The sequence below is a fragment of the Ascochyta rabiei genome, chromosome 22 (assembly GCF_004011695.2).
Source record: "Ascochyta rabiei chromosome 22, complete sequence".
NCBI classification, from domain to species: Eukaryota; Fungi; Ascomycota; class Dothideomycetes; order Pleosporales; family Didymellaceae; genus Ascochyta; species Ascochyta rabiei.
The window spans coordinates 266,465-291,302 of record NC_082426.1 but is presented as its reverse complement, the minus strand read 5'-3'; the positions used below and the strand labels follow the sequence as shown (position 1 = coordinate 291,302).

Sequence of the window (24,838 nt, the reverse complement as noted above, 5' to 3'; positions counted from 1 at the left end):
CTCTCATATCCAAATGGAATAGTTGCGCCCGCAAAAAGCGACTTCGGAACTCTTCCGCTGTAGCCTACCCCAACCTGTGGAGCTGATACACACGAGCTCGCCATGGCCACCGATCCAAAGCTGGCGCCGCTCGCCGACGACTTAAAGGAACTTGCTCTGTAGGTTACAAATGAGCTGTCTACAGACCCCGGTTGCTGACTAGTATAGCTCTTTGCCCACGAGCGTCTTTCCCAAAGCCTTCTTCTGCGCTCTGTGCAGCGAGCTTGCCATCGACTCGTACAAGCTATTGTGTTGCAACAAAGCTATCTGCACACCATGTATGTAGAAGGGCACAAACACTGTATATCGTTGCGGGAGCTGATAGTTCCATAGGTCAGGCGAAGCTTTCGTTTCCTACGACCTGCCCGTCATGCGACCATTCGCCGCTCGAAGCCGACTCCTGCACGCCAAACAAGTCTCTGCGCAACACCATGCGCATCTGGCTGCAGAAGCAGAAGAAAAAAGAGGAGGCGAAGGCGGCTGCGCAAGCCGCTACACCTGTACCGGAGACCACGCCTGCTGCAACAGATGCGCCGTCTGAGGTGGGGGGTGCAGACAAACCGATCGACAGCGTCGAAGAGGCACCGGCAACAGATGATACACCTGCAGAACCCGCTACAGCTGCCGCAGATGCTGGAGAAGGAGAAAAGCGAACAGTCTCCGCTTCCGCGCAGCCAAACGAGGTAGGTTGGCATCCTCTTTCATTTCCTATGCACAGCTATGTGTACGACCTCTATAAGAACAAAGAAAAGACTGTGTGGAAGCTTGAAGGGCTAAACTTAATAAACACTATCGATCTTGCACGTGCTGGTGGCTGTAGCATGCATATCTTGCCTTGTGCTCTTGCTGATTTCGAGCAGGATCCTAGCGCCCTTGATAATGATGATCCGGAGCGACGTGGCAGCCTGGTTTCGCAAACTGCGAAGCAAAGCGTGGAGCCATCTGCTGCGAATGCGACTTCTGATGAACAAACCACTACCAATGGGCCAGCCGGCATGATGGGCAACAACTCCACGATGAATGGTATGCAGGGTCCGATGGGCTTTGGCTTCCAAGGCCAAGGCAACTTTGGCGGCATGGGTTTCAATGGCATGTCCAATATGATGGGCAACGCCAATTGGAACAACATGAACTCCATGGGTACGTCTACATGTTATGTGTTGATGCAGGCTTGACCACTAACACCTGCTTAGATTATAACATGAACAACTCGAACGGCATGTACAGCAACTTTGGTGGAAACATGGGCATGGGGATGAACGACATGTCCGCCATGAACATGATGAACTACGGTGGCGGTTACGGCAACGGGTGGAATGGCATGGGTGGGGGCTATGGAAACTTCAACGGGTTCAACCAGATGGGTGGATATAATCAATCTGGAGCATATCCCGAGATGATGAACCAATTCCCCAAGAATAATTTCCAAACCCAGAACCAGAACCGTTTCCCTGCCAATCAAGGGGGCACCCTTCCTCAGCGAAACAATAGGACTGGGAGTCAGGGAGGCTCAGTTTCTGGGGCTGGAGGTCAACAGAATGCCAGTAGTCGTCCTGGAAGCCGCAGTGGTCCTGCACAAAACGTACGTCGATTCCACATCACAGCACCGAGAGACATTCCTTCAGCACTTTCAAATTCAAGCCCAGCAACTGACGACAATGGTGTACAACAGCGTGAGGGTGAGTCGCGTGTTGCATCGAATGATGCAGCTGCCGAACCGAGACTAGATGACGAGCAAGACACCGCTGTCAAGTCCACGGAAGAAGGTGACGATAACGAAACCGGCGCGCAAGATACTGCGCCAGCCATCAATGCTTTTGGTGAGATAAGCAGTGTCACGGAGAATGCCAACGATACTACTATAACAGGAAGCCAACCGAACGGATCTACAAAGTCCAACGGCCTCCACCAGATACAGACCGTCGAAATTGAAGATGGAGGGTACGATCAATCGATGATAGGCATTGGCATGCAGCCAAACATGGGGTATGCCAATGGCATGATGAATCAGTTCCCTAACCAAATGCAAATGAACGCGCCTTTCGACCCTAGCATGAACATGGGATTCCACCAGAACAACAACTTTGGTCCTCGTGGCGGCTTCAATGCAGCGTACGGTGCTGCTACGGTTTTGACTGGTGAGCCACAAGGCCGTGGTGTGGAAGGTGCGCCCACAGGCCCGCGAGCGATGCGCGAAGGCAGGCCGAATACTGGCTTCTCAAGTCGTATGAACAACGTGCGCTACCACCCGCCACCGAAGAGCGTTACGCCTGCGCAAAGTGCCAGTGGTCGTAGTCCCCAGCGCCGAGTTCGAAGGTGAGTTCACTGCCTGACATCGTCAAAGTGTCGGAATTGACCAGTGCACAGTCGCTCCCCTCTGCGAGACGAAAGTCTTCGTACCAAAGACAAGTCGGTGTCACGATCAAGATCGAGATCTCGCGCACGAGATGAAGGCACAGACGACCGCCGAGAAGGATCGCGTTCAGCAGACCGCGAATCTAAGCGGGAAGGCAGGGGACGCTCAGCAACGCCGCAGGCTGACGATGACTATGAACGTCGCAAAGACCGTCGACTTCACCGCTCATCGCGAAATGATGATCGCGAAGAACACCGTGATGACAGGGGCAGTCGAGGTGATAGAACTCGTAGCGCCTCGGCCGACTCGAAATATCGCAACAGTCGCCGCGATAAAGATAAACACCGCTCATCCCGCTCACACCGTGATCGCAGTAAGGAACACCGCCGTCGGCACCGCTCGCGCTCTCTCGCCGAAGAGAGCAAGCACGACGATGATGCCTATGCCAACGGTGAGCGAGACTCAGAATCTGGTTCGCGACGTAAGCACAGAAGCGATAAAGACAAGCACCGTGACAGGTCACGCGACAAGGACCGCGAGCGAGACAGGCGTGACCGCAGAGATCGAGAGAAAGAGTATGATTATGAGCGTGAGAAGGATCGATCAAGAGAGAAAGACAAAGAGCGTAGGCGTCGACGTGACCACGAAGGAGAAGATGAGGAGCGCGACTATGAAGACGACAAGCATCGCTCGTCTCGACGAAGCCGCAAGGATCGCGACCGGGAGGATCACAGTCAAGACGACCGCGATACCAAGAGCAAGCGTCCCGCAGAAGACGATGTGGTTGGCAAGATGATGCAGAAGCGTGCTGTGTCTCCGCCTCTAAACGCGCCCACTGGCCCCTCGGCAAACACTTTCTCGATCAAGGGTGCGGGCCGATCAAAACCTACTGTTATGCCACCACCGCAGCCTCCGACCGGCCCTCGCAATTTCCAGCCTCCAAAAGGTCCTGCTGCAGACCGCGACAAAATCAAACGCCGTAGAAAAAGCAGTGTCTCTTCCGTACCATCAGCACCAGGCACACCGGCCGAGCTCACGCCACAAGATCACTACGCTGCTGAGCGCGAGAAGAATGCCCGCGAGCGCAACAGCCGCGACCGTGTAGACCGCGACCAGCGCGATGTCCTAACCAAGAGCTTACACTCGCACATCCACTCCTCCCGACCCTCAGTCTCCTCGAAACGCTCGCATGACGATGTAGAAGAGGTCCAGGACGCACCTCGCGGACCCAGCAAGATGGAGGTCAAGGCACCCACGGGGCCAGCCTCGCATCGCGACAAGCGGAGGAAGTCTGGGGCTGGAGGCGACAACAGCATTGCCAATCTTTTTACTGCCGGTCTGCGGAAGAACGCAGGCAGGTCGAGAAGGGGCGGTGTCAGGACCGAGGGCGATGTGGAGCGAGAGATGGAGCGGGTAGAACGCGAGAGGGACAGACGTTAGGATGTCTTTGTCTCGATTGTGCAAAGGAAAAGGGGGATTGGGTTGGGCTAATGAGGACTTGTAAACAATGGACCAGCAGTACTATGGCTTGTGTATGTAGACGGAAGAGCGGCGCAGATGTTCCTTGGAGAGGAAAATTGGTGGATCTCTCTACTTCCTGTATTATACCCCGAAAACCATACTTGAGCTGCTAGAGACGCAGGCTGGAATAGCTGGCTGGCCAATGCAATGCAAACGATGCTGTTGACTTGACTGATTTTCCTTCTTGTTCCCACGTAGCAACTCTCAGCTCTATCAAGATGTACATCAACCACTGTGCCAAACTTATCATCACTACGCTACACTATGTCATCGTCCTCTGTGGCCTTGGTGTATAGAGGTTGGAGATCTAAATCGATGGGAGACGGGGTTGGGATGTTCCACATTAAAACGAGGTTGTTGTCTTGGTGTTGTCTTCACTGCACACCGCAACCCGAAAACAGAGTTTACTTGAATCGTTTTATTGCATTGCAGCCTGTTGGTGGACATATCATCTTCAGTGTCTAGTGTACTTGTCTTTAATTCAGATACCTTCTCGGGCGTTCAATACTGCATTGTCTCGGAGCGCGTTCGCTTCAGCAAGCTGAGCTTAGCCAAGTTGTGCAATAGCCCATTGGGTATTTTGCCTAGGCTCAACGATATCATAGCGGAATCACCGTCAAGTAGAACGTGACATGGACTCGAGTGACCTCCCGAGTGGTTTATGTTGATGTCTTGAAGCAAGCGTGGTGTTCCAATCAGCGGCCCGGAGATGAATCGGAGCGATGACCAATGACGCCATCCACTACGGAACTCAACCCCACGTTAGCGGCGCGCCGCAGAGTGAAATGCATGCGTGTGGGGCCCAGAAAAAGATGACTCCCCGCAATAGGCTAAAGAAGCTTGAGCGCTGGCGTAGCACCTTGTCCCTCCTACAATCATAACACAGGTCTACCATGGTTACTTCAATTGACGCCAACGTAGCCGCTAATGGCACACACAAGTATAGTACAGCTCTCCATCTCCTCCGGCAAACGACTCGTGTCACTGGTCTCCCGTGTTGATCGTGGAAGCTGACGATAATCTAGAACGAGTTACAGCCCAGTCCGAAAACCCCTACTCTGGCTTGATACCCGACCAGACTTTTGCGATTATACCCGAAGTCACACTTGAGTCTGGCGTTGTCCTCCAGGATGTATCCGTGGCATACAAGACATACGGCACTCTGTCACCTGGGCGCGATAATGCCATGGTCATCTGTCATGCGCTGACGGGAAGTGCTGATGTGGGCGACTGGTGGGGTCCTTTGCTGGGAGGGCCGGGTAAAGCCTTCGACACGTCGAGGTTCTTCGTCATATGCATGAACAGCTTGGGCAGTCCGTACGGCAGCGCAAGCCCCGTCACGGCACGAGATGGAGATGTCTCGAATGGGCGCTATGGGCCTGAGTTCCCGCTGACTACAGTGCGAGACGATGTCAAGTGAGCAAGATACGATGGCATGCTCAGGAAGAAACAGCGCTAACAGCCGCAGTATTTTCAAGATGCTTCTCGACGACCTCGGCGTCAAGCAAATCGCGGCAGTCATTGGAGGTTCCATGGGTGGCATGCTTGTGCTCGAGTTTGCTTACTTTGGAAAGGATTATGTTCGCAACATCATACCCATCGCCACCTCTGCTCGCTACAGCGCTTGGGGCATTAGCTGGGGTGAGGCCCAACGCCAGAGCATCTACAGTGATCCCAAGTACGACGACGGCTACTACACATTCGAAGATCCTCCGTCGACCGGCCTGGGAGCTGCGCGCATGTCTGCGCTGCTGACCTACCGTAGTCGCGACTCGTTCGAATCACGCTTCGGTCGTAACACCCCAGATCTATCCAAGAAGCAGAGTATCAACACTGTTCCACGTCCGACAACCCCCTCGAACGAGCATTGGGCAATCCACAACCACGGTCACAAGAACGCTGGGTCACCGCGCGCAGCGTCGAGGACAAACAGCAGTGCTGCGTTGAACACGTCCGCATCAGCAAAGACTGCCGATCTAGAATTCCACGACGCGTCGAACCCTTCTACACCACCTCTGCGACGCACCGATTCCACGGCGAGCGCAAAGTCTAAGCCTTTGGCTCAACACTACTTTTCAGCGCAGTCGTACTTGCGCTACCAGGGCGAAAAGTTCATCAAGCGATTTGACGCCAATTGTTACATCGCTATCACCCGCAAGCTCGATACTCACGACATTTCCCGCTACCGTTATCCCGAGGGCGAGGATGAAGAAAGCCTCGACCCTGTGACGGCTCTTCACTATGCGCTTTCGTTGATCGAGCAGCCAACACTTGTGCTTGGTATTCAGTCTGACGGCCTCTTCACTTATGCCGAACAGCAAGAGCTTGCAGCGCACATCCCCAATGCCACTCTGAAGACTATCGACTCGCCTGATGGTCACGACGCTTTCCTGTTGGAATTCGATCAAGTCAACCGCCACCTGCTCGGCTTCCTACACGAGTTCCTTCCAGATATTATGAATCGAACTCCAAACCCTGACATCATCTCCAGCGACTCTGGTATGGAAGCCACGAAAACGAGCACCTTTGGCGAGGCCGAAGTTGACGACATCACCGCATGGTGATTTGATGTCGGATTTTTAGCGTGGCGTTTTTGTTTATGATGCATGGTCCCGGCGTACAATTTTCGGCGTATGCTTGAAAGAAGGCTGTACGATATGATACGCTCTGACGAGAAGAGCTGAGGTTCAACCCCTCAATCGCCAGTACGAAGTGGCAGGGATAGAGGATTGTGTAGAGTTATGAGCAAGCGATGAGATTGCAGCGCAGATTTGGCTCATTCATCAAGATCATAGATGAAGACTTTCCAACTGCTTCGCTTGACATTCTGTGCCTGACTATGTGACAAAGTGGAACTGTGGTTGTGTCGCTAAGAGGTGCACCAAGTGCAGCTCACTACTGTCAAGGCTAACGTGTGCACTGACGTGCTACGCTTAATATTATAAGACCAAGACAAGGCAGTGTCAATAACAGATTATGTCTGAATCTTTAATTGATATGTTGCATTGTGTGAAGGTATCAAATGCACGGCAAAACAATGGAAGGCAAACACAAGACGACATCTGCGCCACAGTGGCTGAAGAAGTGTGGCACGAGCTTCTCCGTTGAAACTCTGATGCTCGCCTTCATCAACAACCATCAAAACATGCAATGCGAAGGGTAGTAGTAACAGGCCTAGGGCTTGTCACGCCTCTTGGAATAGGTACTGTCCATAACACAAAGCTCTGTGGCCTCCATTGACATACGTGGAATTAGGTGTTCGTCGAACATGGCAGCGCCTTGTAGACGGCCATTGCGGCATCACAACTATCAAGGACAGAAGCCCTCAGTTTGCAGCTTTGCCGAGCCATGTTGCTGCTGTAGTGCCTGAGGGGATGAGAACAGATGGAAAATGGAATGCGAAAGAGTATCTTAATGCTGGTGTATGTGATATTGAACGATTTTAGTGTCTACGAGACTAATGATCACAGGATGAACGTCGGATGGCGAGGTTCGCGCAATATGCTATGGTTGCGTCCGAGGAAGCACTGAGCGATGCTGGATGGGCTCCGAAGAAGGAAGAGGAACTTGAGGCTACTGTATGTTCTATCGTGTCTTTGATAGCTTCTCTGCTAACGTTATTCAAGGGTGTCTATATAGGTTCTGGCATCGGGAGCTTAGACGATGCTTATGACACCGCAGTAGCTTTCGACAAGGGTGTGAGTACATTCCAGAAAAACGAAGCTTCCCTTTTAATAGTACGAAGGGATATCGAAAAGTGTCGCCCCTGTTTGTCCCGCGCCTCCTTATCAATCTTGCGGCAGGTCACATATCAATGCGCTACGGCTTCATGGTACGCCTTCCGCTTCAACACTTCAATCTCTAAATTGATTCACTGTAGGGACCAAATCATGCAGCCACAACGGCTTGCACGACAGGTGCACATAGTATCGGCGATGCATCTCGCATGATACAGTTTGGTGACGCCGACGTTATGGTAGCCGGTGGGGCTGAGTCTTGCATCCACCCTCTTGCTATTTCAGGATTTGCAAGAGCAAGAAGCCTGGCAACTGAGTTCAATGATCGGCCTACGGAAGCCAGCCGGCCATTTGACAAAGAGCGAGATGGTTTCGTCATCGGCGAGGGTGCTGGGGTTGTTGTGCTTGAAGTATGTCGTCATCGTCTATATTTCTGGACTATACTAATAATACCAGGAGCTGGAGCATGCCAAAGCTCGCGGTGCACGTATATACGCAGAGATTGCTGGATATGGCCTGTCGAGCGACGCGCATCATATGACTGCCCCTCGTGAAGACGGTCAAGGTCCACGACTAGCGATGAAGAAGGCACTGAAACACGCTGGCTTGAAGCCGGCTTCTGTTGACTACGTCAATGCTCATGCTACAAGTACGCCTCTTGGCGATGCAGCAGAGAACAGAGCCATCAAAGGTCTGCTCCTTGGTGAGGACGGTAAGGCCCAGGCATCTGAGATCAATGTCAGCAGCACAAAGGGCGCTGTTGGGCATCTACTAGGAGCCGCGGGTAGTGTGGAAGCGATCTTCACCATCCTCGGTCTTCACAATGTAAGTTGGTTGCAAACTGGGCGAACGAGATGCTGACGACCACAGAACATTCTCCCACCGACTTTGAACCTTCAAAACCCTGGAGACCCAGCAGCAGAGTTCAATTGCAATTATGTCGCAAACGAAGCGCAGCAGAAAGAGGTCAATGTCGCCATGTCGAACAGCTTCGGTTTTGGAGGCACCAACGCGTCGCTTCTGTTTCGAAAGATGTAATAAAACAGTTTTTGAAAATGCCAAAACCAATTCCGAAGACGATTTCTGAAGGGCCGTCTGTGAGTGAGGTTTGGCGGATGACTCGATATGATTTCGACATCGCAACATGCAGGTGCCCCGCGGCGGCGATAATGGCAGTTGCCAGCCCCACTACGCGCCATTCATCCCACGGTACAAGGCTCGCTCTGGGTAGTGCCCGCAAGTGCATCTGGATTTCACCTGTAACCAAGAGGGATGACTTCTTCTTCTACACATATTCGTCTATTGCCATAGTCCTCTTTGCGCAGTGGAAGAAGAAACGACGCTTAGGATGGCGACGTCCCCAGCTCCGTCTAGTGACGCCTCGAACACCAAGCCCTCGTTCTTCGCCAATGTGTCCAACAAGGCGTCAACATACCATGCTCGCGTACCTTATCTCAGCAAGCTTCCCTTCCCGGCGATCGCAATTATTGTCACGCTCATCGCTATCAATGTCGTTGTCTGGGCTGCTATCGGTGTGGTCCTGGTGAGTTTGCTCGAGTTTATACAGCCAACATGGTTCTCACTCTCGCAACAGCACTTTAACACCCCCCTCGTATCAACGGCAATTCTTTCCTACACACTGGGACTCCGCCATGCCCTGGACGCGGATCACATCTCCGCCATCGACCTGATGACTCGGCGTCTGATCGCCGCAGGCCAGCGCCCCGTGACCGTAGGAATGTTCTTTTCCTTGGGCCACTCGACTGTTGTCATCATCACCTCGCTCGTCGTAGCTGGGACTGCAGCTGCCGTGTCATCCAAGTTTGACAGCTTCGAACGTATCGGCGGCATCATCGGCACCTCCGTATCTGCCACCTTCCTCTTGCTGCTGGGCGTCATGAACATCTACATATTGTACAAGTTGATAGTCCAGATGAAGAGAATCATCGCAAGCGAGCCCGGCCAGGAGCACGAGGAGTTCAAAATCCAAGGCGGCGGTTGTCTTTTTCCTGTATTGCAAAAGCTGTTCAAACTCGTCGATCGGCCGTGGAAGATGTATCCTCTCGGCGTACTCTTCGGCCTGGGATTCGACACTTCGTCAGAGATTGCTATCCTCGGTATAAGCTCGATCCAGGCGACGAAAGGTACTTCTATCTGGCTGATTCTGATCTTTCCATTATTGTTCACTGCAGGCATGTGTTTGCTTGACACGACGGATGGCGCGCTCATGATGAGTCTGTACACCAGCACGCAGCTCGCGAGAGATCCTATTGCAATCTGCTACTACAGCATCGTTCTCACGGTGATCACGGTCATTGTCGCAACCATTATTGGGACTGTACAGTTCCTCAATCTGATCTTGAACGTTGCTGAGCCTGATGGCAAGTTCTGGGACGGCGTTGAGAAGTTGGGCGATAGCTGGGATATCGTTGGTATGTGTTTGCAATCAAACTGAGCCGGTATAGACTAACCATCACATAGGCGGAGCTATCTGTGGCGCATTTGTGGTCTTTGGCGGCCTCAGTGTTTTGCTGTACAAGCCGTGGAGACGCCGCATTGATAAGAAGAGGCTGGGCAACGCACACTTCGAGCCGCTGTCGCAAAGCCCCGACACGGCCACACGAAATGACGAGGAGCAGCACAGCGGCGCAGCAGGTAGAGAAGGAGGGACGAAGAACGTTGACGTTGTGGTTCAGTCCATTGAAGCAACTGATCTTGCCGGACCCGCACATCGTTGAAGCACGCATAGAGGACCAGCGCACCAGCGTGATGACAGAGGCACCGACTAAAACATGGCACAGTTGGTATACATGCATTATCTTCAGAACTGCAGCTTTCGACCAATCAATTGCTGTGCCGCATTTCCAAGTCGTGTTACCTTCACTTCACTTAATCCCCCACCAGGCGCCACACTCAGCCTTGCCTCCCACATAGTCACCCAGCTACCTACAAATACAGACTCCTCTCACACCTGATCACCACATCACTCTCTCTTCCATATATCAACACAGGACAACTTACCAACACGATGAACGCCACGAAAGTCGTCCTCGACTGGATCGCCGGACACCCCTACCAAACCGTGTTCCAAATCGTCAACGGGGTCATCATATGCACACCCGCCGCAGCCACGATACCTGTTTTCGCCGCGCTTGGCTTCAGTGCCGGCGGCCCCCTACCAGGTAAGTCCTGTGTGTGCTGCTTCACGTCGACGCGAACAGACTGCGAGCAGACACAAATCAACATTCGACGTCTATACGTCTACTGATGCAAAACACAGGTTCAGGCGCAGCAGCTGTCATGTCGTACTTTGGCATTGTTCCAGCAGGCGGCTGGTACGCCATGTTCCAGAGCGCAGCGATGGGCGGCTACGGAGCCAGCGCTGCGGCGGGAGCGGCGCAGGCGGGCGCTGTGCTGTCTAGTGTTGCTGGTTGGGTCTGGGGTAGGAATTCCACCGGTGGATGAACAGAGGGCCGATTCCTACAATCGAGAAGACTGGGGCGTGGTGGGTTCAGAGCATAGGGTTGGAGATGTGAGATGGGGAGTCTCGGAACAGGTGAAGGTTGCGAACGGGCCAATCAGATGCGGGCCTCGGCTATGTTTGGTTCCTGCTCCACGTTCAAGGCGCGTTGGTGTACTCGTGCGCGTTTGGTGCGATATTGCTTGGGTGGTGATGTGGATATATATACGTACATGCAGCACGACAGCACTCAAACCGAGTATCTTCCTCTGCCGCTTGACTGAAGAGAACCCCTACACAAGATGACTTCATCCATCACGCCGCAAGACGTCGCCCAGCCGCTTACAGACTTCACACTGATCGGCCACAACACCTACCTCTGGACTTCTAAATCCTACACGCCGCCCTCCTCCCCCCTCATCCTCCTCTTCGCCTGGAACGCCGCAGCCGCACGCCACATAGCCAAATACACAATCTCATACCAGCGACTCTTCCCCACGTCCCAAATCCTGCTCATCCGGTGCTACACCTCAGACATGTTCACGCGCAGCGCGCGCTACGCCTATCTCCTAGCACCCGCACTGGACGTCACGCACGCGCACGTCTCAGCCAGGGGCGAGGTGCTGGTGCACAGTTTTTCCAACGGTGGGGGGAACCAGGTGAATGAGTTTGCCAAGGCGTGGAAGAGCGCGTATGGTGCGTGTCTGCCTATGCGGTGCCAGATTATGGATTCCAGTCCAACCAAGGGGCCGTGGATGAAGAGTTATGCTGCGATAACTGCGGGGCTGCCGAGATCGGTGTTCTGGAGGTGGTTTGGGGGCGTGCTGGTGCATTTTTTGCTGTTGTGCACGTTCTTGGTCAATGTGATTAGAGGGCGGGAGAACAAGATGGTGGTGTTGTGTCGTGAGATGAATGACGAGGGCATTTTTGATAAGAGTGTGCCGAGGCTGTACTTGTATAGTCGCGTGGATCAGATGGTTGGGTGTGAGGAGGTGGAGGAGCATGCTGCAATTGCGAGGGGGAAGGGGTGGGATGTGACCATGGTGAGGTTCGAGCGGAGTGCGCATTGTGGGCATATTAGGGAAGACGAGGAGAAATATTGGGACGCTATTCTGCAGGCTTGGAAGTCTGGTAAGAGTGGACGAATGTTGCATTGAAGGCTACTGCTGCTTATAGACGTTGCGCCACAAGAGAGAGGTAAATGTTCCATAACAAGCCACAGAAGCTGAGGAAGATCATGCGTCGCTCGACGGGGCAGTACGTGGTGCTGAAGAAGTTGGCAATGGGCCAGACCTTATACGAGTCCCAGATGAGCTTCAAGAGCTCCTGGGAAAATTATCAGTGCGGTGTACTGTGGAGGCCTGGCGTCAACACTTACATCGTGGAAACTCTGCACAATCTGGCCATACGTCTTGCCTTTCAGCAGGCCTATCAGGATCAAGAACATGGTCTGGTTCAAGAGTGCACCCATGGTAATGCACTGCAGCTTGTCAGTACGCGTTTGTCCAGGCCACATGCATCCAACATACATCTGTGAACCATTTCTTGAAGATGTTGAACCAATTACGCTCCTGAACATCCTCCTCAACCATGCGCTTATCCTCTCCGTCCTCTTTCAGGAAGACAGCCTTCTCCGCAGCATCGCCGTCTTCGCTCGTAGCATGCCTTGTCCGCTTGACGGTCTTCCAGCCGGGGAAGGTGCGTTCAAGCCAATGCTGCCAGTGGTAGTTTACAGGCGCAGTAAGAACGACCATGAAGGCGAACTGGAAGAAGAGCACGCGATCGAAGACGAAGGGCTCCCCGTCACTCCACGCCTTGAGTCGTTGGGCAATGACATTGGAGCAGCAGTCGATTATAAGCGCCGACCCGCAGGCAACCAGCATGGGATGGAGTCTTGCCATCGTGTAGACGGTGGTTGTGGAGGGAGAAGCGGTCGTGGTTGCAAGGGCGATTGCAGGCGGATGGGTTCAGTGAGCGACAGCGGCGGGCTCCGTGTGACAGGCGGTAACGGAGTGCTCAGGGAGGCTTAGGGAATGTGCGACAGAACGACAGCAGAGAGATTGCAGTGTGTCTGCGAAGCCACATGGCGAGTGCGCCGCGCTGATCAACGGGCTGCCTTGCTCCACAATTGGCGAAGTTGGGATGCGCCTCGTTTCGGGCCAATTGCCGGCGAACCCAACGGCGGGTCACCGTTCCTCTGCACCATCGGAACCTGGACCCTGGACCCTGGACCCTGGACCTTGGACCTCTAAGATGGATTGGTGACTACGCAAGATAGTGCAGGCCTCTTGCTCGCACGTTGAGCAGACTGCAGATTTCCGCACTTCCCTTATTCAAGTACTCCGTAGCCGCTCTTTGCGTCCATCCCCCTGCTGGTCCACACTCAAACACCTCCCCGCTGCAACTGCTACCAAGCATCGTATCGAAAGCATCCATTAGTCCGTCCATAGGCGTCAGCAGATTGTCCTTGGCCAGCTTATCATAAATCACCGGCGAGCTGATACTCGTCTGGACAACATTCGGCGCCACAGCGTTGACAGTAATGCGCTCATCTACCAACAGCTTCCCGTAGCTGCGCGTCAAGCCAACAAGAGCGTGCTTCGCAGTCGTGTATATTGGCAGGCTGGGCACGCAGTATAGACCACACACGCTCGCAACTAGTCCAAGCCGACCCAAAAGCCTGTCATCGGTGCGAGTCTGCCGCCGGAAGTGCTGCACTGCTAGAGCAACCGTATACAGCACCCCAGTCAGACCCACGTCCAAGACTGTCAAGTCTGGCTTGGTGAACTCCTGGCTGTTTGCTGCCGTGCTTTCCCTTGGAAATGGGATCCATTTTCGATCGCCAATGCCTGTGATGGGCGCTACGAAATGATGTTGTGCTCGGTGCGATGACAACCTCAAGTACACACCTGTGATGTATGCAGTTCTTGGAACCTTAGACATGCTGCTGTTATGCTCGTGTTGCTGTCAAAACCTCACTCAATGAAGTCTTTCGAGGAATCATTCAGTCAACTACCGTCTCACACATGGCAACCGTCTTCTATGCATGTTTCTCACAGCACAGTACGCTGCGGGGTATGGCTGAGAGACGTACATATTAATCGCCGTTCCTCAGCAAACACTGGTGAAACGCAAATTAACCTTGTGACTCTTTCTTTGCCAATGTCAGACGCAGACATGCAAGTGTTCACCCCAAAGTGTGAAGTGGGGTGTACGGTATGACGTCACTTTTGAAGCCGCTCGACAAACAGCGTCGCGACATAACTAAGCGCAATGCTGGCGCTGCTGATAGCGGTCGACCTTCCAGAATTATGGAGAAAGACATCCAGATGTCACGCTTCCCAGCTATGACGAAATATATCGATGGTTGCGTAGCCCGCGGTGGACCAAACCGTTGAAGCGTGTCCCGTAACTTCCGATCATTCGACCTCTCACGACCTCGCAAGGTGAGCTGAGCACCACGCAAACTTTACATAATCGCGACACCCCACGGAAGAAGGGCTTGCAGTTACTGCACCGACTCAACGTAACGAGGATCAATTTAAACGACAACTGTGAAGACCCATCTGCTGGTCCCCAGCCAACGTCATCGCCATGCCTGAGATCATCCTCTCCATCAACGCCGGCTCCTCGAGCGTCAAGATCTCCGTTTACAAAACCCCAGAAGACGGCACCTCAACGCCAACCCAGCTAGCCGAGGCCTCGATCGAAGGCCTAACCGCACCGCCGGCAAAGCTCAAATACACGCGCGGCGACGAGCAAGTCAAGGGCAAGGAGCTCAAAGACATAACCTCTCAGGAAGACGCCTTTCGCTACATCCTCGACCACCTGACGCAAGACAGCGGGTTGCCAGAGCTGAACAAAAAGGAGGACATTCACTTCACGTGCCACCGCGTCGTGCACGGGGGGGACTACCCACGCAGCCAGGTCATCGACTCAGCAACGTACCACCACATCGAAGAGCTGAGCGACCTAGCCCCACTGCACAACGCGCCAGCGCTGAGCATCGTGCGCGCCGTGACGCAAATCCTGCCGCACGCAAAGAACATTGCGTACTTCGACTCGTCGTTCCACAGCACGCTGCCCGAGCACGTGAGCACGTACCCGATCGACCCGGGCACGGCGCAGAAGAACAAGCTGCGAAAGTACGGCTTCCACGGCATCAGCTACGCATTCATCGTGCGCGCCGTAAGCGCGCACCTCTGCAAGCCCGCCCGCGACCTGAACATGATCGCGCTGCACCTCGGCTCCGGCGCAAGCGCGTGCTGCATCCGCGCCGGCTCCAGCATCGACACCTCCATGGGACTCACCCCCCTAGCTGGCCTCCCCGGCGCAACGCGCAGCGGCAGCATCGATCCCAGCCTGATGTTCCACTTCACGCACAGCGCGGGAAAGCCGAGTCACAGCTCAGGCACAAAGTTGCACATCACGCAGGCCGAGGAGATCCTGAACAAGAAGAGCGGGTGGGCGGCGCTCACGGGGACTACGGATTTCGGCAAGATTAGCGCGAGTGAGCGTAAGGAGGATCGGCTGGCGTTTGACATCTTTGTGGACCGGATTGGGAATTATGTTGCGCCGTACTTTGCAAAGTTGGATGGCAAGGTCGATGCGTTGGTGTTTGCCGGGGGCATTGGCGAGAAGGGGGAGAGGCTGAGGAAGGAGGTGGTGAGAGGCGTGAGGTGCTTGGGGTTTGAAGTGGACGACGAGAAGAATGGGCAGTCGGTGCAGGATGTCGTGACGGATATCAGTGGGAAGAACGCTAGGTATAAGACGCTGGTGTGCCAGACAGACGAGCAGCTGGAGATGGCGAGAGGAGTGTTGGACGATAAGGATCGATTCGTGGGGAAGGAGTAGAGACCACCTGAAGGTTGCAACGAATTCTGATTAGGCAAAGAAGATGGCAATACAGCACTACTTGATAGCGTCCATCTTGAAGGGCTCAGATCTTGCAGAGCGTCTGCGGCGACTCCTCGGTGCTCGTCGATGTGTCCTTTGGCTTCCCTCTTGAAGAGCTCAGATTTTGCAAAGCGTCTGCAGCGACTCCTTGGTGCTCGCTGATGTGTCCTTGACCAGCTTGATGATCTGCTTGAACCTGGCACATGTCAGCTCGTTCGACCTTGAACATGCGTCTTCACTCGGGCAGCTACTTACTCTGGTGTGGAGGCGTCTCCCACAGCCTCGTATAGGAAGCTCTCGCTCGTTGTGACAACGGCGCCCTCGTGCCTCAGCCTAGCCAGGGCTAGCGGGACCTCTTCCTTGTTGCAGCTGCTCACTGCATCGGCAATGACATAGACCTTGTGGCCGGCTCGGAGGAGGTCGAGCGTAGTCTGCGTGATGCAGATGTGGCTTTCGATTCCGACGATGATGGCGGAGATGGGGCCATTTGCACGGAGTGGATCGAGGGCTTTCTGGACTTCTGGGGTACTGTAGGGTGTTAGCGTGACTGTGATGGCGGTGTGTGGGGACGTCGACACACATCATGGAGAAGAGCGTCTTGTCTGCGTGCACGAGGGTCTGGACGCCTTCTGGTGCATCGAGCTGGAGTTCAGGGCATGTCTCTCCGAGTCGAGCTTTGTTCTGTGTGGTTGCAAATACGGGAATGTTCAGGATCTTGCCTGTGTGTGATGTTAGGAACGACGGCAGAGCTGATGTGCGTGCAGGTGTTGTGCAAGTCAACGAGTGCAGCTGGTGGGAACGTACTGGCTCTGAGCAGCTTCTGTGTGGTTGCAACGACTTTGGGGAACTCGTGTATAGCGGGCCGGAACTTTTCCTGCAGATCGCAAACACTGGCATGGCATCAGCAGGGTACGCGGCGCATGGATAGTGGGATGGGTACAAGAGAGCGGGGTTTGCTACAGTACCAGCACGATCACGATCAGTCATGGCAAGAAGAGAATACAGCCAAGACGCTTACCAATGCGTTGATGTGCCATTGTAGAGAATATCGATCTGCGTTTGATACAACGAGCGATTGTGGGCGACTGCAAGATGCGTGGCTGCAGAGGGCGAAGCATGTTGACGCTCTGGGACATGTGTCTCTATTCGGTGTAGTGGCAAGCCTTGGGTGAGCACCCTGCATCATCCATGGTTCCTGATGCTGGTGGTCCGTGTACGGTACCGTATGCAGATGCAAGCCAGTGGACACAGGACACAGACCACTCCCTGTAGTTCCAGCTGAAGTCTGATGTCTGAGTGAAGGCCGAGGCAGCGACGTCATGCTGGTTGAAATGGCGAGTGAAACCGAGTGCTGCTGCGGTGCGCATGCCAAGCTGGACAGTCTGGACATGGACATGGTCAGTCTGGCGGTCCGACTAACAACGGCTGCGGCTGTACCGGAGTGTCCCTGCAGCAGCTCGCCCGAGGGTGAGGCGCCTGTGTGCTGATGATGGGCATTGCGGAGAGAGACAATTATTTCGAAACGACACGGGCTGCACGGTAATATGGGCCTATACAACACGGTCGCGCTCAGCTAGCCGTCATTGCGTTCTGGTTGGTCGGTCAGCAATTCTATTTCTGAGCACCATTGACTCGGTGAGGTGTGTTCGACGCGGCCCTTTCAAGATGGCCATGTTCATGTCAGCCGTCGATGGTTGTCCGCATCTTCCTACCTAGTACCTACCACATCAGTGGTGGAGGGGCAGCGTTACAGGCATGTCATGTCATGTCATGTTGTGACAGTTGTGTCATGTGAGCCGGCGGCCAGATGAATCAGCCCTTGGCGGAGGCTGCTATTCAGGGCGAACAGCATTGCTAAACATGGCACGGCGCTGCGTGTTCTAACTTCTGCTGGTCCTCTTGGACGGGGGGGGGGGGTCTGGCCGTGCGGCGTGTGGAGAATAGCACGGCTCTGTCCAAGTGGTCCCATGCAGCGCCGCCATGCTCAAACGGCGCAGCAGCAGGAGCAGGCGCGAGCCTGAATAGATTGCTCCCGTCTGAAAGGCGCCTCTGTCACATCTTTTGGGTGTGGAGGCAGGTGGTCATAAGTAATAGTATATTGTCTTAGCTGAGGGAGTGAACGTGCGAGCGGCGTGGGCCCTGTGCGTTCATCCCTCTTGCTGGCCGCCATTAACGCCTCCACGCACTGCGCTCGCTCTCGCTGGTCGTCCTCGTCCTCGTCCACGTCCACGTCCTCGCCCTCGCCCTCGCCCTCACTTGTTCGCGCTGTGCATTGCTTTGTCGCCGCTTGCTCTCGTCTGCCCTGCCCCGCCGAGGTCACGTCCCGCGCGGCGCCGAATCACAGCGGCCCAGTGCGACTCCACCGCAGGGGTTCGACGAGAAGTCACTACCGCTTCGACGACATTTCCGTTCCCACGCGTGCCCTCACCGCGCTGCTGAGACAGACGCCCCCCTCCACCCCCCTCCACCCTGCCCCCCGCCCGACCGCTGCCATTGCCACTGGCGAACGTGCACCGCATACACGGAGCCGGAGCACAAGCACCAGCACGAGCACCAACAGCCCCTCGGCGCATCCTCCATCGTACATCGCACGGCCAACGGCGACCCACGACCGCTCCCACCACAGCGACACACGCTGCTGCGGTTTTATGAGCGACCGCCGCCACAGCACCGCCGCCACCCATCTATACGCCCCATATCCACTAGCCACTGCCATCTCCCCAGCCCATCGCCAGATCCAAGGGCGCGCCCCTCGTCTCGCCGTGCACCCTCCCTCGACGACCATTCCCCTTCAGGGCTGGCACACACCGCTGTACTCGCTCTCTCCACTGAACCCGCTGCACTCGCTCTCGCACCACCACCACCACCACCACCACCACTACCAGCCGCACAAACTGCCCTCGTCCCTCCCGTTGCATCCCTTTGTGCACCTTGCGCGCATCGACCAAGTGCACCCCCACCCCCACGCCTACGCCTCGACTGCATTGACCGCCACACCTGCGCCTGCGTTCTTGCCCTCGCCCTCGCCCTCGCCCTTGCCCTCGCCCTCACCCTCGACTGCAGCCGCCGTCATCGTGTCTCCGCACTACAGCCCGCCACCAGAGCGGGAAGAGCCTCGGTCCTCGAAGCACAAGCCTGTTGACAAGACGGCGCTCACGCGTCAGCAGCTCGATGGGCATAAAGAGCAGGCGTCCAGCGTGCACACCCGTGCGCCCAACATGACATCCAATGATTTGCGGAACAGCAGTTCCGTGGCGAGCAAACAAGACGATGCCAACATCACGCCCCAGCGCCTCCAGCGCCCCTCCATAGTCTCGCAGCACTCGAACTCGGTCCCCTCGACGCCCCTGCAGCTGGCCCGCAAGTACGAGTCACGCTCGCGCTCACCGTCCCCCAACAGTGGCTTGGGCAGCCACTCGCCACGCTCTGTTTCGTCCGAGGCGAACAGCACCATGCCGACACTGCGACTTGGCCGACCCTTCAAGTGCAAGTACGAGACAAACGTTGGCTCGTTAGGACGGCGACGAATGCCGTATGAGTCGTCAGACATTCTGGACAAGGCCAAGGAGGAGCCCAAGAAGACGCTGGATCCTCACGAAGACGACAAACTCAGTGGCGACATGCGCGAACTGTACGACCGGTTACAGCCGAGCCTGGAGAATACCCGCAAACGCGACCGTTTTGTCCAGAAGGTGCAACACATGCTCGAAAAAGAGTTCCCTGGAAATCTATCCAAGGTGCACGTTTTTGGCTCTTCAGGCAACATGCTGTATACGACGGACAGTGATGGTAAGGCTCTTGGACAGCTGTCTTTGTGTGCTTGTTTGTGTGCTGATTCCTTCCAAAGTCGACATTTGTATACAGACGCCCATGACCTCCCTAGAAGAGATGCATCCGCTCGCTGAGGCTCTCGACAAATGTACGCCGTCCCCTCGTTCCGCATGCTGAATGCTGACAACCCCCACAGACGGCATGGAACGCGTCGTCTGCATACCGCAGGCCAAGGTGCGGATAGTCAAGGTCTGGGATCCTGAATTGGAACTCGCTTGCGACATGAACGTAAACAACGTAGCTGCTCTCGAGAACACGCGGATGATCAGAACGTATATTCAGATTGACGAACGCGTACGTCCATTGGCCATGATCATCAAGCACTGGACGAAGCAACGTCTTCTCAATGACGCTGGCATCGGTGGCACCATCAGCTCGTATACTTGGATTTGCCTGATCATCAACTTTCTTCAGACTCGAGACCCGCCCATTCTTCCGGCTTTGCACAGCCTTCCCTTTCGAGAGATCGACAGGAGCACGGGCCAGCCATCACACTCTGGTTTCGCTGATGACGTCGATAAGCTCCGAGGGTTTGGCGATTCAAACAAAGAAAGTGTGGGCCAACTGCTCTTTCACTTCTTCCGGCTGTATGGGCACGAGGTAGACTACGAAAAAGAAGCCATCTCGATTCGACAGGGGAAGCGCATTCCAAGAGAAGAGAAGGGCTGGCATCCAGGAGGTGGACAGAAAGAAGGCACGAACCGACTTTGCGTCGAGGAGCCGTTCAACATTGAACGCAACCTAGGCAACTCGGCCGATGACTATGCTTGGCACGGCCTACACCTTGAGATTCGGCGAGCTTTCGATCTGCTTGCTGATGCACAGCAGCTTGACAAGGCATGCGAGCAGTTTCAGTTCCCTGTCGAGGGGAAACCCAACCCTCTGCTTTTCCAAAAACCGACTTCCAAGAAGACAACCCTTACCTCCAGCGTGCCCATTCGAAGCGGTCGAGGAGGGTCGAATCATCGAGGCGGAAGAGGAGGGTTCAATGTCAAAGGACAGCACACCAACGGTAGCCGGAGATCATCTGGCAGTCAGCCTTTTGCGCAAGGGCGACCACCGTTTCTGCACAGCCCACCACTTCAGCATGGTTCCGGTCAGGAGTACTTCACTGTTCCTCGAGGCATCCATGACCAGCTGCACGATCAGCTTTATCAGCAGTACCAGATGCTCGAGATGCAGTCGAATTCCTTGCGTGCCCAATTGGCCGCACAACAACATGCCCAGCAAGCGCACCGTGCAGCTCAGATGCATGCCCATGCTGTCGCTCAAGCACAAGCACAGCACTACCTACCCAGCAGTTCAAATGGGTCTCCGCAGAAGTCGCCTTATGTCAACAGGACATCGAGCCCTAGATTGGCAGAGATTGGCATTCCGCCAAACACGCTTCCACAGGGCTTCTTGTATCAGTATCCCGGTTTCTTCAATGCACAGCACTCCGGCGCTCCTCAGGATTCCGTCAGGACGAATCCATCTTCGCCATCCCTGAGCAACAGCATGCCCGGTGCGCGTCGAGTTGTCCACCGGGCTTCAAACGCCAGCGATACCAGCGTCAACCGTTCGCAATCCCAACCTGCCCGTGGAGTGCTTCAGCAGCCTGTGTTGGCTAGCTACCCACCGATGCCCCAGTTCTACGACCCTGCTGCATTCGCCGGGTATCCTGTTGCGCGGTCATCTCAAGACACACCAGAAACGCAGTCGACCTCGGACAGTCAATCGAGTCCGCCGTCAAGCAGTGTGGAGCCAGCAGGCTCGACACTGTCCAGCACACCCAAGGAGTACATGGGCTATCATGTTGCAGAGCAGCCCCCAGTACGATCACTTCAAGACTATGCCGTTGGTGCGATACCATCGTTCAGCGAGCTGGTTCAACGCAAAAGACGGGTATCGTCGGAAATTACCCAACCCCTTCTCAATACTGCTTTGCGGCGAGTGTCCCGTTCACCTTCTCCTCTGCGTGGTCACGTTCGAAAGGAATCGACGGGAGTGCCTCCAATTTTACCCGCTAACGAGCAACGCAAGGCTCGTGTAGATTGTGTCCGGCCTCCTCCTGATTTTGGGCCTGTGATTGTCAATGGCTCCTTTTCGGTGCCACCTCGTGATCAATTCAAAAGCGAGAGGGGAGACTTTGTCCCGAAAAATGAAAATCTCGGCTCATCGGCTATAGGTCCTTATGCTAGTCAACCGGACCCGCAGCAGATCAAAGAACAGCAAATCAGAGAGCTCCAAGCTCGGCAGCAACTTGTCCTGGAAGAGATGCAGAGACAAAGCGCAGCAAACATGATGAGCAGCCCTGTTGTGAACGGATCGGTCCAAAGCTCTGACCCAGCTGAAGCCAATGGTCTAGCACGAGTGCCTAGCGAGGACCGGCAGCCCTTCCCCGAAGTGTCAGACGAGATTATGAATTATGACGCCAAGAAGGACCCGCAAACACACTTCGAGGACGTATCTCCAAAGCAAGACGTGCCTCCGTGGCGAGCCACTGCCCTGCCGAATGGTCTTTCGTCTCTCGACACTGTGAACGCACCTCGAGCTCCACCGCAAGAAATCAAGACTGCGAACCTACCGCTACTATCGCCGGTGTTTGAGAAGCGAACACCATCGCCAACTGCCAACAGGCAGTCAGAGAATAGTAAGCCAACTAATGGCACCAAGGGACACAAAGAGCACCATCAGCAAAGCCGTCGGGCGTCACTCCCGAAACAGTCGACACCGAGTAAAGACAATGGCCGCGGCGTGCACAACAAGCCAAACGACAAAGGCCAGAAGGTGGGTTCAGCCATGGGTAACACTGGCTCGTGGCAGAGCTCACAGAGCCGAAGGAAAAAGAATGGTCGAAAAAGGACACCAGAGCAGAAGACAACAGGCGAGCCATTGCCTGCCAATGGTACAGAGCGCAAGGGTGGGTAAAGCATAGGTTACCGGTACAATCAAACCCTCAACAGTCAATTGCCTGAGCTGCGTTCCTGCCCGGCTCCTAGCAACGGAGCAAACAGTCTTCCGAGCGGCCGGGGTACGCCAACTCTTGCGCTCGAAGATATCGGGCCAGCGACCACGACGACGTGTCCTTGGACGCGAGGCTCATGGCTCGACACAAATAGGAAAGCGCCATAAGCAGTACAGGCATGGTTGCCTTACAAAGGCCGAGTGAGTTGATGGGGGTTAAGAGACGTCGTTGGGGTACGATGCTTTCGATTACAGTTTTTTTGTCGTACTTGGTCAGTCCCAGGACCAATTCTCTATTTGCTATGAATGGTCGGCGTACACAGCTTTTTTACTCGCGCGCGCACATGCATGCAGGTTCTGGTTTGGGCATTATCTGGAGTTTTATCGCATGTTGTCATGTTTTGTTGGGTGCTCGGGGTCTGGTGAATACAAGAGCATTTTCTGTCGCATTTGTCCTGGGATGGAAGGAAATGGAACGGAACTCTCACGGGCTGGCTCTTTCTGATGTTACGACAGAAGGTGGTGTATAGATATACAGCGATGAGGCGGTGTTGCAACGACGCAAAGTGTACGAGGCATGAACGACCTCCTGCCACTGAGTGGAAAGAATAAAAATTGCAAATGCATCCAAGGGTAGGATTTGTGTGATGTGTTGAATACTTGAATTTCCTGGACGCACAAGCAAACAATGCACACTAGGTTTTCGGCGCCCGTTGCTTCTGCAGTCTGGCCGAGCTCCTCTCAACCTTGGTGACACATTGTCATCCTTGCGTTGCGGTATTAAAGATGAGTGACATTTTTCAGCTTGTGTCATGTGCAGCTCGGGCCTACCATGTCAGACGCGATGTCAGATGCGATGTCAGACGCAATGAACGGCCAGGCGACCTACTCTTATCTGGAAAACGCTACTCATCTCAGCGGCCGCAGAACATACTTCCTCCCACCCACTACACAACTCAGCAGGCCCAAGTAGTCGACACCCACGAGCCACGTACTGGCCCCGGCGAAGCGCTGACGCAGCCACGGCACGACGACATCACGCAGCCCCTCAGCTGGGCCACACGGTGTGGCACAGACGGCCTCTAGCGCCGGCGAGCCGTGGCACGATTCACCGCCAAGCGGGTAGTACGGGAGCTTGGTAAAAGCTTATGCCTTGATTTTGTGCGGCTTTTTGGCGCGCTAGAATGCTTGCGTTGCTTAGCACTTGAGCATATCCCTGTCAGCGTGCATGCATGCATGGCTGGAACGCGAGGTTTGTGGCTGCGCGCCCAATGATGCTGTGTCGGTGCTGCCATGGATCGGCTCAGCCACTGCGGGCTTGTCTTGGTTTGATTGCGCTCGATGCGTATGGCCAATGGTGGCGAAGTCCGCGGTGCGAGACGGTGCAGCTGGGAGTCTCAGCCAGTTGTGTAGCCGGTAGGGGGCAGGTGTTGACACTGCAGGATGCGGTCAAGGGCCCTCGAATACGATCGGCCTGCGCGGGCGGTTTCGTGGCTGGCACGACGATGACGAGTTGGGTTGGGGCGTTGTGACCCCATAGTCAGTGCTTCTGGACGGCGGGTATAAAGCCTTTCTGCTCATTGCTACACCCTTCGTTTCTCGTTTCACTTCCACTTCTTCACTCCCAGCACGAACTACAACATTCCACATCTCACACCCGGTACGTCACGCTTCCAATTCTGAACAACACCACCACTGACATACATACTCTCAGACTCTCAACAAATCAACAACCGCCCCGCAAACATGCCCGCCAGCACCGTCTCCTCCATCTCCACCATCGTAAAGCCCAAGCCCATGGGCTGCGGAGAATCGTGCGACTGCTGCGGCTGCGCCGAGTCGTGCTCCTGCACCGTCATGTGAAGAGTCGATGGAGCAACGACGCTGTTGGAAGAACGGCCATGACATGATAGGAACGACCTTGAAAAGAAACGGCAACAGAGGGTCTGGGGATCTTGTACCAGCGATACCGATATCAGAGCAGTTTTACGAATGAATGTGTTTGGTTATGTCAATCCTGTCTGCTGCCAGTCACGGTTGACGCGCGCGCGG

General features: G+C 54.9%; 12 protein-coding genes across 14 annotated transcripts, besides 6 other annotated features; 8 read left to right on the top strand and 4 right to left on the bottom strand.

The window, feature by feature from the left end:
• Positions 1-102: 102 nt before the first annotated feature.
• On the top strand, positions 103-3,835 carry EKO05_0011308 (uncharacterized protein; the record flags this gene model as incomplete). The annotated part of the gene is made up of 7 exons (XM_059637965.1): positions 103-158; positions 208-317; positions 373-722; positions 900-1,179; positions 1,233-1,621; positions 1,712-2,355; positions 2,407-3,835. The coding sequence occupies 7 exons, from the start codon at positions 103-105 to the stop codon at positions 3,833-3,835; spliced, it is 3,258 nt and encodes a 1,085-aa protein (XP_059493948.1).
• A 974-nt stretch (positions 3,836-4,809) lies between these two features.
• Positions 4,810-6,480, top strand: EKO05_0011307 (Homoserine O-acetyltransferase; the record flags this gene model as incomplete). Its single annotated transcript, XM_059637964.1, has 3 exons — positions 4,810-4,861; positions 4,942-5,332; positions 5,385-6,480. The coding sequence occupies 3 exons, from the start codon at positions 4,810-4,812 to the stop codon at positions 6,478-6,480; spliced, it is 1,539 nt and encodes a 512-aa protein (XP_059493947.1).
• An 810-nt stretch (positions 6,481-7,290) lies between these two features.
• Positions 7,291-8,691, top strand: EKO05_0011306 (Beta-ketoacyl-[acyl-carrier-protein] synthase II; the record flags this gene model as incomplete). Its single annotated transcript, XM_038944406.2, has 7 exons — positions 7,291-7,338; positions 7,387-7,494; positions 7,543-7,614; positions 7,662-7,748; positions 7,797-8,063; positions 8,110-8,478; positions 8,524-8,691. The coding sequence occupies 7 exons, from the start codon at positions 7,291-7,293 to the stop codon at positions 8,689-8,691; spliced, it is 1,119 nt and encodes a 372-aa protein (XP_038792494.2).
• Positions 8,692-9,001: 310 nt separating this feature from the next.
• EKO05_0011305 (uncharacterized protein) lies at positions 9,002-10,391 on the top strand (the record flags this gene model as incomplete). The annotated part of the gene is made up of 2 exons (XM_059637963.1): positions 9,002-10,085; positions 10,135-10,391. 2 exons carry the CDS (start codon positions 9,002-9,004, stop codon positions 10,389-10,391), a joined length of 1,341 nt encoding a protein of 446 aa, XP_059493946.1.
• A 290-nt stretch (positions 10,392-10,681) lies between these two features.
• EKO05_0011304 (uncharacterized protein) lies at positions 10,682-11,118 on the top strand (the record flags this gene model as incomplete). Its single annotated transcript, XM_038944457.1, has 2 exons — positions 10,682-10,835; positions 10,934-11,118. 2 exons carry the CDS (start codon positions 10,682-10,684, stop codon positions 11,116-11,118), a joined length of 339 nt encoding a protein of 112 aa, XP_038792492.1.
• A 297-nt stretch (positions 11,119-11,415) lies between these two features.
• EKO05_0011303 (uncharacterized protein) lies at positions 11,416-12,270 on the top strand (the record flags this gene model as incomplete). The annotated part of the gene is made up of 1 exon (XM_038947528.1): positions 11,416-12,270. The coding sequence occupies one exon, from the start codon at positions 11,416-11,418 to the stop codon at positions 12,268-12,270; it is 855 nt and encodes a 284-aa protein (XP_038792491.1).
• Positions 12,271-12,283: 13 nt separating this feature from the next.
• Positions 12,284-13,014, bottom strand: EKO05_0011302 (uncharacterized protein; the record flags this gene model as incomplete). Its single annotated transcript, XM_038944348.1, has 3 exons — positions 12,284-12,439; positions 12,492-12,593; positions 12,643-13,014. The coding sequence occupies 3 exons, from the start codon at positions 13,012-13,014 to the stop codon at positions 12,284-12,286; spliced, it is 630 nt and encodes a 209-aa protein (XP_038792490.1).
• Positions 13,015-13,324: 310 nt separating this feature from the next.
• Positions 13,325-13,360: a tandem repeat.
• A 1,347-nt stretch (positions 13,361-14,707) lies between these two features.
• On the top strand, positions 14,708-15,967 carry EKO05_0011301 (Acetate kinase; the record flags this gene model as incomplete). Its single annotated transcript, XM_038947526.1, has 1 exon — positions 14,708-15,967. The coding sequence occupies one exon, from the start codon at positions 14,708-14,710 to the stop codon at positions 15,965-15,967; it is 1,260 nt and encodes a 419-aa protein (XP_038792488.1).
• A 159-nt stretch (positions 15,968-16,126) lies between these two features.
• Positions 16,127-17,399, bottom strand: EKO05_0011300 (uncharacterized protein; the record flags this gene model as incomplete). 3 transcript variants are annotated; one of them, XM_059637961.1, is made up of 6 exons in its annotated part: positions 16,127-16,205; positions 16,265-16,537; positions 16,590-16,728; positions 16,814-16,899; positions 16,950-16,965; positions 17,028-17,399. In XM_059637961.1, 6 exons carry the CDS (start codon positions 17,143-17,145, stop codon positions 16,127-16,129), a joined length of 711 nt encoding a protein of 236 aa, XP_059493944.1. The 3 variants fall into 3 exon arrangements, with proteins under 3 accessions (XP_059493944.1, XP_059493943.1, XP_059493945.1); XM_059637960.1 differs by lacking the exon at positions 16,590-16,728 and having other exon boundaries at positions 16,950-16,976; XM_059637962.1 differs by lacking the exons at positions 16,590-16,728; positions 16,950-16,965.
• Positions 17,400-17,763: 364 nt separating this feature from the next.
• Positions 17,764-17,802: a tandem repeat.
• Positions 17,803-18,213: 411 nt separating this feature from the next.
• Positions 18,214-18,263: a tandem repeat.
• A 394-nt stretch (positions 18,264-18,657) lies between these two features.
• On the top strand, positions 18,658-22,750 carry EKO05_0011299 (uncharacterized protein; the record flags this gene model as incomplete). The annotated part of the gene is made up of 3 exons (XM_038944422.2): positions 18,658-19,798; positions 19,857-19,928; positions 19,977-22,750. The coding sequence occupies 3 exons, from the start codon at positions 18,658-18,660 to the stop codon at positions 22,748-22,750; spliced, it is 3,987 nt and encodes a 1,328-aa protein (XP_038792486.2).
• Positions 18,862-18,893: a tandem repeat.
• Positions 18,944-18,984: a tandem repeat.
• Positions 19,023-19,065: a tandem repeat.
• Positions 22,751-23,270: 520 nt separating the features above from the next.
• Positions 23,271-23,600, bottom strand: EKO05_0011298 (uncharacterized protein; the record flags this gene model as incomplete). Its single annotated transcript, XM_059637959.1, has 1 exon — positions 23,271-23,600. One exon carries the CDS (start codon positions 23,598-23,600, stop codon positions 23,271-23,273), a length of 330 nt encoding a protein of 109 aa, XP_059493942.1.
• An 896-nt stretch (positions 23,601-24,496) lies between these two features.
• On the bottom strand, positions 24,497-24,694 carry EKO05_0011297 (uncharacterized protein; the record flags this gene model as incomplete). The annotated part of the gene is made up of 1 exon (XM_059637958.1): positions 24,497-24,694. The coding sequence occupies one exon, from the start codon at positions 24,692-24,694 to the stop codon at positions 24,497-24,499; it is 198 nt and encodes a 65-aa protein (XP_059493941.1).
• Between the last annotated feature and the right edge of the window lie 144 nt (positions 24,695-24,838).